This window comes from Larimichthys crocea, chromosome XIII, assembly GCF_000972845.2.
Source record: "Larimichthys crocea isolate SSNF chromosome XIII, L_crocea_2.0, whole genome shotgun sequence".
NCBI classification, from domain to species: domain Eukaryota; kingdom Metazoa; phylum Chordata; class Actinopteri; family Sciaenidae; genus Larimichthys; species Larimichthys crocea.
Window position 1 is genome coordinate 11,034,047 of NC_040023.1, and position 12,208 is coordinate 11,046,254.

The following is a 12,208-nucleotide window of genomic DNA, read 5'->3' on the forward strand; positions in this document are numbered from 1 at the left end:
TGTAAAAACACGAGGTCATCAGCCTTTTTTTTAGAGGAGTCTGATTGGTCGAGGGCTCTGAGGGGGAAGATTGATGTGTGTGTGTTTATGCATCTGTGTGTGTTTATGCATCTGTGTGTGTGTGTGTGTGTGTGTGTGTGTGTTTATCTGTGTGTGTTTATGCATCTGTGTGTGTGTGTGTGTGTGTGTGTGTGTGTTTATCTGTGTGTGTTTATGCATCTGTGTGTGTGTCGATGTGAGGAAAAGAGAAGCAGCCCGACAGGAAGACGAAGACAGACACACACATGACAAAAAAAAGACAGAAAGAGGAAGGGCGTCTGTGTGTGTGTGTGTGTGTGTGTGTGTGTGTGTGTGTGTGTGGCCGTGTGGGGGGTGTGTGTGAAAGAGAGAGAGAGGACACACACACACACACACACACACACACAGTTTTGGGCAATAAAACCACTTGAACTAACAGAGACACAGGGGATGTACATGGTAACACACACACACACACACACAGACACCCTTGACACACACACCCCCCTGACACACACACACACACACACACACAGCTCATGAAGACGAGTCTTCACTTCTGCCTCTGACCACTGAGACCGAAGCAGCTGACCTCAGCACCGGGACATCAGGTAAGAAATCAGGACGATGCTTTCACTGAACATATGTTTGATTTCTCTTCGACTCATTTCACACACTCAAACCTGAAAATTAGTTTTTTGGGCTTTTCAAGCTTTAGTTTGATAGAGAGAGCTGAAGAGTGAAAGAGCCACGGGTCGGATTCGAACGCCGGGCTGAGCCTTGTGAAGGCTGCGGAGTTTTGACAAAACCAGACTTTTGTCGTTGAACCTGAAGGCATCGCTTCACCTCTTTGGACATCTGGAGGTCAGACGACATCTGGAGCTGTCACAGCAGCACTGATGTGATTTGAAACTTGCAGCCACGAGCCGCTTTACATAGTGAAGTTTGTGTCTTCAGTCGGTGCTCACTGAAGCAGAGTTTCATGTGAAAGCTGGAAAGGGAGAGAAATAAAGATGTAGTACAGGAAGTCTTTCCTGCTGCTGACCTGGACTGTTAATGACATGTCATTATATAAAAGTTGTGGGAACTTAACGGCCCCCCGCCCCCCGGGGTTAGAACGATCACTAACTCAGCTATCGATCGGATCCCAGAGGTCTAAACAGAAATCGTGATTGGGTTGGATCACTGTCTGTGGTTACTTGGTCAGCTGCAGTGAAGGATTTTCTCCTCTGGTATTTTGGTGTCGACTCCACAAAATCCAACAAGAACGACGCAGAATCACTTTTGTACTTTTGGTTTTGAAATGTGTTACCAGCAGCTTACCTTTGTTCACAAACCTGACCCCGACCCATCACACGGTGAATGTCGCTGCACATATCTTAGTCCGAGAGCTGAAGGATGCTTCGGTACTTCACAGGCTGGCTGCGCTGTACTGGGTAAACTCTTCATTTGCACCCACAACTTCCCATCTTGTAACGAACAGTGACATTGCACATTGTCACTTAACATGTGCTGCTTGAAAGATTACACAGAGCACGACTGAATGCTGCTCATCAGAGCGGATTTAGATGATTGACTGTTAATCCTCATGCACATCCAGTGATGATACAAGAGCATCAGGCTTCTTTAAACCTCATCACATTTCATTTATTAGTGTTTCCACAGCACGTTCAACATGCCACAAAAATGAAAAGTGTCTCCTCAGATTAACGCTCCGACCACAGCAGCACGTCTCGTTTCTCTTTTTTAAGTTTGCTCAACCTTTGCCTCCGTTCTCATCGCAACAGATCGCTCTGTAAAAAAACATTTCTGCACTCGTGGTGCAGAGAGGATTAAAAATAAACCCCACCGCCGTCGCAGTTATATTGTGATCTTTCTCTGGTTTAACTTTTCATGCACGTCAGCTGTGTGGAGGAATCCTGCAAAATGCTTTACGCACAGCACGAGTGAACCAAAGTCCTGTCTGGGAATTCAGTGTTTTAGAGGCTTTAGACGGAAGGAGGCGGAGAGGGTTGGAGTCCGCAACCACAGTACTAGATATCACTAAATCCTGCAAACTGGACCTTTAATCTGCGATCAGTTGGTCAGAAATATTCTTTGTCGTTACCACCAACCAAACAAAAAACGCTAATGTCAACACTGACATGATGAACTTTTGAAAATTTAAACTGAGTCATCATGTCTCAAGTCAAGTCTGTAACTTTCTCTCATTTCCTGTCAAGTCAAGGTGTACGTCATCAAAGCGATGACTCAGGTCGCGGGACTCTAATATAGGAAACGCTTCTTTTTTTTAATCTCATTTCTTGAGAAGCTTGTGGTTGAGCGTTTAGTTTCCCATGGGTGAACCACATCACATGTGTGAAAGAAAGGATCTGATTCAAAACAAAGTGAACATCTTTCATACGTCACGCGCTTTTTGAATAAATCTTAATCTCAGTCTTTTTAACAGAAGACATTTTGTTATTCTTTCTTTTACTCAGTTTTCTCCTCTGAAGATAGAAGTGAAAAATCTGAATCTTCCAAACTGCATCAGCGTGTTACTCTGCAGAACTGAAATCTACTTTGATACTGGTGATCTGACCACAGGCTGTGCAGCCTCCTGTTCTTCTCTCTTTCTGCACTGCTATGACCCTTTTTAATATTTCTGTAGCTGAACAAATCTGTCATGTTTATGCTGTAGAAATGTATTGAATTCGTTTTGTTGATTGTCACATGATCCCTTCAGTTCGTCGTGAAGAGGTGGACGCGTGGTCAGCCTTAGCATGCCGTACCACATCAGCGGCCTACAGGGTCTACAGTTGCTCCACCTCTTTGAGCACTGGCGCCTTCCTTCTGCAAACTGCACAAACCACATCGCTTCTTGTCAGCTGGGCTACTTCTTTTTCCTCTGAAGCTCAAACTATAAAACCACATTTTGTGGCTTTGCTTTGCCCTAAATACACGTACAACCTCTGAAGCTTTTGGTCACAATACATGATCGTCATCGGCATAGATAGATAGACAGAGTTTTGCTCAGTGCTTGAAAGATTTGGCTTAAATCCAAGGTGAAGAAACTGATGAAGGTAAATGTTCAACAAGTACTTTAAATGACAGCTAAAACGCTATAAAATGCATTGGATAAGTTAATTTTTTTATGAAAATAGATTGATCTTTTGATTTAACTGCAGACAGAAAAGCTTATTTTAAGCTCTGTGATATTAACAGACTTGTGCAAAACGTTCCTCAGACGTCTCAGTTGCAAACACTAAATAATAGGAGAAGTCATGCACACACATTGTCAGACACTGAAGCTCGATGACTCGGCTGGGTTCGTCACTCATACGTCTGCAAACGTCTATTTTCATAAGATCATATGAAGATTGAGACTTGTGATCAGAAAGGTTCTTTAAAGAGTGTGACTCTCTTATTCGGTTTTTCCTTGCTCACAATCATTTTTGGCATGGAAGAACCGCGTTCATGAAACAGTTTTTAAACGGACTGAACCTGCATTTAGTCTCCTGATCGCCGCTTTGAACAGTTAACTAATCTGATGATACGGTGCCTTTTCTTTTGTGTCACTGGATGAAGTAACTTGATTATTCCTTTAAAACGTTCCTGTCTCTGTACAGACAGAAAGAAAGCAACATGTCATGCACTAATGAATAACTTCTGTGTTGATTTGATCAATCAAATCAACAATTTGTGTCGCTTCATTTATTGATTCAAATTTAAATTAGCTTAAATATTTTAACAAAACAAATGTTGTGGTTTGATTGGACTGATACAGTATGTGAATATACTTTAAACTCGTGTCAGGTCATCTCGTTACATTTTCTTGGAATATACCAAAGTAATATGATAAAAGTAACATAAAGTATAAAGTAATTTTAACATTTTGATTTCAGTGTATTCTCTGTTTTCCAGATACACAATGTTTCCCAATGCCTCTGTGCCTCTTCTCACCACCAAGACGTCCAAGAATGGTGAGGCAACGACTGTGGACATTGACGCCATCATGGACAATGTCAGCATCGTCCTCTACACACTGACCGTGGTGCTCGGCATCACGGGGAACTCTGTGGTGATCTGGGTGGCCGGATTCAAACTCAAGGTGTGCAATGAGCTATAGATACTTTCTAGGGAAAATAAATGGTTCCATTTTATTTAGATGTCCATAAACAGAGATTAACAACATATACGATGGACTAGACCTCTAGAAGTGCATTATTGAACAGTACTGACTGATCATGTTTGAGGTTTGGTTGCAACAATTCGTGTGCTGGGCAAAGATGTGGAAACGCACTCAGACATGCAATCTTGGAACTATCATCTGATGACGATTCAACTTTTCTACCAGTTATGGCTATCTGCAACCACGTGCAGATATCTGAGATCAGCAGAAATGTGTCTTTCTTGGTATTATCAAGCACCCAGTCGCTAATCAGATGCAGAGAAGGACGGTTATCTGTTTACACCGGAAGCTAAGACTCATTGCCCAATGCTGCCAGGGGCTAAATCATGATCAGATGATAGCTGATGGGTTAGGAGATTTATTATTGCACAACTGTCCAAATCTTTGAGACATTTCTCCAACATATGAGATATTCTGGCCCAACCCAGTGGTCCCTCTATCATTGAGCCCACTGCCTGGGTGCACCAATGTGTGATACACAAAGAAAGAAGTTTGTGTGTCCTGGTTTTGAAATAGTATAAAGATCTGAATATTTTTTTTATTACCTAGTCTTTGACGTACTACTAGACTCCCCCAGGGTCAATGTTCCAGTCCTGAACAAGTATCACAGCACAGCTGTTCAACCCTAACTTTGTCCTGGTTTTTTCTTTCCACTCCAGCCGAAGGTCACCAACGTGTGGTTGGTAAATCTGGCGATAGCAGACCTGATTTTCTGCTTCACACGAGTCCTCTCCCTCACTAAGAAGCTCTTCTTCGACCACTGGCCCTTCGGCGTCTTCCTCTGCAAGTTCAACGGTTTCTTCAAGTACGCCAACATGTTCTGCTCTGTGTTTCTGTTGGCCATCATCAGCTTGGACCGAGCGCTCTGCGTCTGGCATCCAGTTTTCACAAAGAGGCGGCGCACCCTGTTCGTTGCAAGGGTGGTGGCGGTCTGCGTGTGGATCACTGCGATCATCTTCAGCACGCCGTACTTCATCTATCGCCATATCCACTTGAAGAACAACCTGACCAAGTGTTCTTTGGACGCGAGTGTAGGTCTCTACTCCCTCCGCTTCCTGTGTGGCTTCATGTTACCTTTCATTGTCATCCTCATCTGTTACATCGTGGCTGGGATTGGCATCCGACGCACGCGCCTGTCAGGGAAGTCGCGCCCACTACGTATATTAGCATCGTTAGTCGTCGCCTTCTTCATCTGCTGGGCGCCATACCACTGCCTCCTGCTGGTGAAGATGGTGAATAAAACAAACCTAGTGGTGAAGATCTGGCACCCGGTGGCGTCCGGCATTGCTTTCTTTAACAGCTGCGTGAACCCGCTGCTGTACTTCTGCATGGGGCTGGATGTGAGAGGGCGGTTCAGGCAGAGTCTGGCAGGCGTGTACAAGAGAGCTCTTGCGGAGGACATAGACGGACAGACAACCCAGTCCAACGAACGCAGTTTGGACGACAGCAGCGGGTCCAAACAAAGTACTGTCGTGGTGTCGGGAAGGAGTCGGACAACAGTGGATGTAGCTAAAGTTTGAGTTCCCTCCAGAAATCTTTGAGCGTTGAAGATGTTAGTTCTTTGTACCACTAATATATTGTATGTTCATATTTATAAAAAGTTTTTATTGTAGTTGTACAAACTAGGGATGGCTCGATGCAACTTTTTCAAGTCCGATACCGATATCAATCCGATACCTTCTCTTCTCCTCTGTTGTTAATAATACATAGTTTGTATAGAAGTTCTTTGCTTAGTATGGACATCTAAAACCAGCACGTTCAAACTGTGCAACAAATATTCTTGAGCCCACGATTTGCCTGAAGCCATAAGCTCCAGATTTAGGAGGGACATCGCACACGCATCAATCATTTCAAAATGAACTCACACCTCTTTGTACTTTAGTGGTACAGCCGTGTCAGAAATAAAATGACGATTTGGCAACTGATAACGAGGCTCCGAATGTTCAACCAAACGTGGTTGGTCATGTAACAAAATAAATTCGATGACTTCCTCCGTAACACCTTTGCTTTGTTGCTCTGTGTGTCTCTGTTTACGGCATGTCGCGCAAAGTTAAGTTGAGCATTTGGGCTTAAGGTATCGGATCGGACGGGCGATTTTTTTTCTATGTTCGATCCTGAAATTTTGACCAATATCGGACCGATACCAATCCCGAGTGTCGGATCGAGCCATGCCTAGTACAAACACTGGTAGATGAAGTCGGTGTAAAAAGGTTAAACTGATTCACTTCCTTTCACCTGTTGAGTTCAATTTAAGGTGTACAGAGATTTAAAATGAACTTGACATCGTCTGTTATGATCACATGGTCATTCAGTTGCTACTTACTAATTTTCTGCAGGAAACAGCAAAAGGAAAAAAAAAATGTTTGAGAGTTTTTTTTAAAGAAGCCTCTGAGCCTTTCACATGAAATAAAGACTAATAAATAAAATCATGAATCATGTTATAATGTGAAAATTTGAACAACATAAGAAAGAACTTGTTTAAAGTTTTCACATTAAAACATCAATCAATAGTATCGTCCTCCTGTGTATTGTTGTTCATGTTACTGTAAGTGTTATTTCCTTCTCAGGCTGAATTTTAAAGGTCATAAAATGTTGTCGATATTCAAAGTATTTTTTGTTTTGAACGGCTGTGCTGAAACTGATTAGATATCGTGTTGATATACTGAGGTCTGAGTTATGTCTGGCAGCATGTGATTGAAGTCTCATATGAAAAGTGGAACTGTGGTGAGTCTGTGGTGGATCTAGAGGGACAGGAAGGACGACAGAGGGAAGTGAGACTATTTAAAGAAAAACCCAGTGACGACTTCAGTCTGACACTGTCTGCTGTTCAGAGGTCATCCAAACTGCACTGACAGTAATCTGTCACCTTCCTCACTTTGTGCTGCTCAAAAGGTTTTCATCACTTTTAACCAAAGCAAAGAAATGGGCAGTTTATGGCTTTAGTGCGCCACATGCAAACGGATAATAAAATCAAACCAGTACAGAGAACATCAGTCCTTAGCAACCAGTTCATAAAACACAGCTGTCCTTGCCCTGTGTCTTACTGACACATCACTCAGAGACGTGGCTGTTTATCTTGAACTCGTTGTTGTAGTGAAAAGCAGGTTTTATGGTGGAGAACATTTAATGAATGTGAGCTCACCACAGTGACAGATAACAAGCGTACTTGTACTTTTCTGTGACACAATATAAAATGTAAATACCACAATAACAAGCGTGAAAATAAAAGCTTTTAAAGTTACAAATTACGGCTGTGTTTAAATTGTTTGATTTAGTATCTTGTGTTACGGTTAAAGTACCAATAAATAAAGGTTAACTTTCTGACGCTCAGCTCATCTTGAGGATAATTTCTGCTCTCCAGAGAAGCTTAACTTTCTATAAGTTACTTTAAAATCTGTAAAATGCGATTATAAAAACAATATTTTCTAATATCAGTGTCTAAGCTTTGGTTTACTTCCTCTTCTGAAAAGCTGAAAAGTCAAATGACACGCACGCACAAATAAAAATAAAAAAGTAAAGAGGATGTGAGAACTTTCTTTATGAACAGACCACTAACAGGATGTTGTGAGACCTCAGGGCAAAGAGCAGCAGGACAGCTCGCTCTCTGCATTTAAAGGTCCAGTGTGTCACATTCACAGATTCATCAGAGTATAATCGCTTTGACATGAGGTATGCTAAGTTGCAGTCTGCAGCCTCACTGCTAACCACTAAATCCTTCACACTGGACCTCATTGGAGACTGACAAGGCGGTCTGGAGTCTTCGATCTGACCACAGTGGACTGACGGTCTGCACATGCACACACTGCCACCTGTGTACGGAGGAGCAGATTACACTTTCTGTACATGTCAGCACACATTCACACCTCCAACCTCCAACTAGAGACGACTCGGCAAACCTTCACTAATGCTGCACAATCGAGGCGATGACTGACCTCTTTAATCAACACAACAACGTCTTGTGACGTGACTGACTCAGTGAAGTTTGTGTCCATAGACATATGCAGCATGTTGACATTTTAGAACACGAGAGGGTCGATCAGGTCGGGTTCAAGAAGAACAACCCCGTTTGTTTAAGTTGTGTTTGGTGACCGTTGGAACATTTAAAGACTCTTGAACCAGAAACACCCAGATGATCCAACGCCAGACAAACATCTAGAGCTGCCACTACTGAAAGTTTCATTTTTAAAACTCTGTAAAATTCATGCTCATCGCATGAACCCAAAAAAGATATGAGGCCGTGTTTCATGGCTGGCCTTGACAGCTTTGGCTGATTTGATGTCCGTCAACAGAAATCAAATTAGAGAAAGAATTAATGAAGGCGATGGGATGTGAAACTTCTGCCTCACGAAGAAAGAGCAAAACTAAAAGAAGACAATGTAACGTAAACATAAATTAAATAACCTTGTATTGTGATTCATGCATTCATAACCAGCCGACGAGACGCCTGTAGCTCACTGCTCTCTGGCAGCATCGTCTCCGGCTCAGCCAGACCTGAAACATGTTCACATCACACATTACTCAGCCCACCAACATTCAAGAACATTCAAGAACTCTTCAGCCTTTACAGAGGCTGCTTTCCTCTCAAATAGTTTAGTTTGTTACCTGTTAACCTCAATATATGAACTTTTTCCTCATTATTTCAGGACTGTAAAAATTACATTCAAACTTCCATTAACAGTTTTTAGATATAAACACTATGAATGAACACTGCCTTCATGGAAGTTTCTCGTTTCTCGGTTCCACATCTCCTCGTATTTGCTTCCTAGTCAGCTGAACAATCCGTTTACAGTTAGATTTATTCCCTTAAAGTTCAGACGAGACATTTATTCTGATGATTAAAGACAGATTGAAGACGGATGAGGAAGAGGAAGAAGTTTTCTGAATATTTCATGGAACCCTTAAACTTTAACCTGCATGCTGAATCAGTGACATGCCACAAGATGGCACTGAACAACATCCAAACTCTTCGACTCCGCTGCTGCCCAACAAAGGGAGGCGGCTCAGAGTGGAGCATGTGTGCAGGTGATTATTGAGTAAATGTGCTTTGTGTAGTTCAGATAGACATGAAATCTTCTGTTGTTGAAACTGAAACAGACTGTATGTCTGATGGGATGAGTCAGGTGACACGTCATGAGGCGAAGAAGATCTAATAATTGGCAAAGACGAACATCCGAAAAATGTGGGCAGGACAGAAGACGCCTACGATTTCTGACTGAGTGACTCCAGAGGCTGTAAGCTCATCTGTCAGACACAGATTAGAGCTGAAGTTAAAATGATTGTACACCTGTATCAATGTAATCAATCAATGTAAATGTCAGTCACTTCACTGTGTCAGGACTGGCCATCGCCTCGTTTTGGGTTCGACCAGAGATTGTGATTTCATGTCTATTGCTACGTCTGTATCTGTTGACGCATGCGTCAATACTGCTGCAAATCTAAATAAATTCTTTGGTCATGTCCATAACTCATCATCAGATAATGTCGCCCCCCTGTTCGCCAAAGATTGTTTTTCTGATTCGGGTGTTCTCTGCTGCATGTCCTTTAAGATGTCATGGTCAACGTGTGTGATCTCCTCAGCTGTGCATGTGTCTTGATATTCTTGTCTAGCAGCAGCTTTCTTCGCTTCCTCATCTGCTTTGTGATTTCCTTGTTCCTGTCGTGTGGGCTGCACACTTACATACTGCTCTCTGCACAGCTTTTAATGAGGCTAAAATCAGATCTGTATGCAAAATCGATTTACCTGTGGCTGTAATCATACTTCTATTTTTCCACTGTTTCAGTATAGACAGTTATTCTCTTCCCATGCTTCAGTTAGTGCAATCAATTCTGCTGCTTGAGCTCAGAGGTGAGGTACTAGTGCTCTAGATTTTAACACTTTGTCTATAGTTAGCACTGCATTTTCTGAGGCCAGCAAAATATCATCAACGTACAATAATAGCGGGCTTCCTCTCGAGGGAATAAACTTAGATGACATTGCCATTGAAAATATCCTTGTGGGAGTCTTATGAAAGTATACTTGTTTCTCTGAAATGCAAACCAAAATCGATCTTCCTTGTGAAGTGGTAGAGAGAAAAATGCATTAGCTAAATCTAGCACTGTAAAACATTTAGCTTTTGGATTGACTTCATTTAGTTATGCTACTTGGTCCTGTTTGAATTGGATCCAAACTGTCTTTGTTTTGGGATCGCTTACTTTCAGTGGTTTGGTCAAAGGTTCAACAGTTACCTGTCCTGTGGCTGACCTGACTCTCAAACCGCTATTTAGCTGCAAAGGAAAATTTGTTCATGTTTCGCGACATCGCTCGACATCACTCTGCAGGCTCCAGTGTCACAGAAGAAAGTTATTGTTTTCCCTTGCACTTCTATTTTTATCCACGGTTGAGCTCCTTCCTGTGATAGTAGAATCTCAGCTGTTTGTAACGACAGAAGCTCATCTGCCTCTGCCTCATCATCTGCTGCTGTGCTTGTGTCTGTGATATCATCTATCTCTGTCAGTGTGTGTGTCTGCATGACCTGCTTCTGGACTTAGTCATGCGGTGTGATCTTCTTTCTCCTGTTCTGCCAGGGCTCCGCTCCTTCGCCTCCTCCCTCTGCAGTCTCTCACGTAGTGTCCGAATTTTCCACAATTCTTCTCTTACTCTCCCCTTAACAGCTGACTAGTTATATATACTTCATTTATTCATTTATCTGTTTTTCAAAGCACGATTTATTTCTATTTTAGATATTTATATAGAAAAACACTAAAGCTTGTTTTTTTATCGAGTCCCAGTATTACCTTTAAGTATCTAGCTTACAAGCAACACTATACCGACAAAGTGCCAGACTCCTGACGTCTTTTAGTTTACTCAGGCCTGAAGGATCAAGTTTTCCAATTGTCTTTCCAAAGATATTACCCTCCTAGTCCCTGACTGAGGCTCCCCTGGGGTCTCTCCTCTCAGTTCCCAACTGAACTGAAGTCAGTGATCAAAATTCAACTTACCCTTTTGTTTTCCCAGTTCTGAGAGTCCGTCTCCTTTCTTTTCTTTTCTGTGTGGTTGGCCCCGTCACTGCGTCGTCTCTCAGCTGGCCCCGGCCTACGCCAAAACAGGGTTTTAAGAACCTTGGGTTTTTCCCCTCAGTCCAGTCCTGACAACTCTGAAGGAAGTCACATACAATACATCCAGTACCTGCTTACAAGTCTAGATCCAAAAGTAAACATGACTGGAGAGCCAAAGCTTTCAAATCAATGATGTACTACAATAGCAATTCACCTGAAACAAGTTGTCTGCTTCCTTTCTGACGTACCCTCTGCAGACATTCTCAGAAATGGACCACCGTCTTCCCTTTGTGATGCAGAGAAGAGTTTTAGTCCTGACTGCAGAGGAGCTGATTAATCACTGTAGATGCCAGGCTGGTCTGTTGTTCGATTGGTTTACCACTCTGGTCAAGACTGAAACGTCTTCTGTTGGATGGATTGCCATGAAGTTTTGTACAATTATTCCCAGAAGATGAACCCACTGACTTTGGTGATCCTTCCCCACTATAAGATCCTATATTGGGGTGCAAACACGCTGATAAAGTTTTTCAACTGAATGCAACTTGCCCTCATTTTGTCTGATAAATATCTGCATATTAACTTATTTTAAATACATTCATATAGCACCAAAGCACTGGGAGGTTATTTGCTTGGCCGTGCATTCCACCTTTTGCAGGGGTTCAGGATTTCCAAGCGTTCACATCGGTTCATCGCTGCACTCATCATGGTTCTTCATCACTGACAACAGGTGCACATCAATATCAATAGATCAATAATCAAAGATATAGCAATATGTGGCTGCATTGTCATGATAGCAGAGCTGGAATCCAGTAACACCAGAAGTTGTCAAAGCGGCAACTGAGAGCTCCGAGAGGGAGCGTCACATCTCAGAGCTCTGTCACATTTAGGTGTGCCAACTTGCACAACTTGAAACTTTCCATGGGAAGTTAAGCTCGGGATTTTGGGGAATATTCCAAATCTGAAACTTAACTGCAAATCATGGGC

The 12,208-nt window shown here is 42.5% G+C and overlaps 1 protein-coding gene across 1 annotated transcript; it reads left to right on the forward strand.

The window, feature by feature from the left end:
* Window positions 1-480: 480 nt before the first annotated feature.
* On the forward strand, window positions 481-7,437 carry LOC104937680 (C3a anaphylatoxin chemotactic receptor). The gene is made up of 3 exons (XM_010753971.3): window positions 481-629; window positions 3,922-4,108; window positions 4,849-7,437. The coding sequence occupies exons 2-3, from the start codon at window positions 3,929-3,931 to the stop codon at window positions 5,707-5,709; spliced, it is 1,041 nt and encodes a 346-aa protein (XP_010752273.1). The 5' UTR covers window positions 481-629; window positions 3,922-3,928; the 3' UTR covers window positions 5,710-7,437.
* Window positions 7,438-12,208: the final 4,771 nt, after the last annotated feature.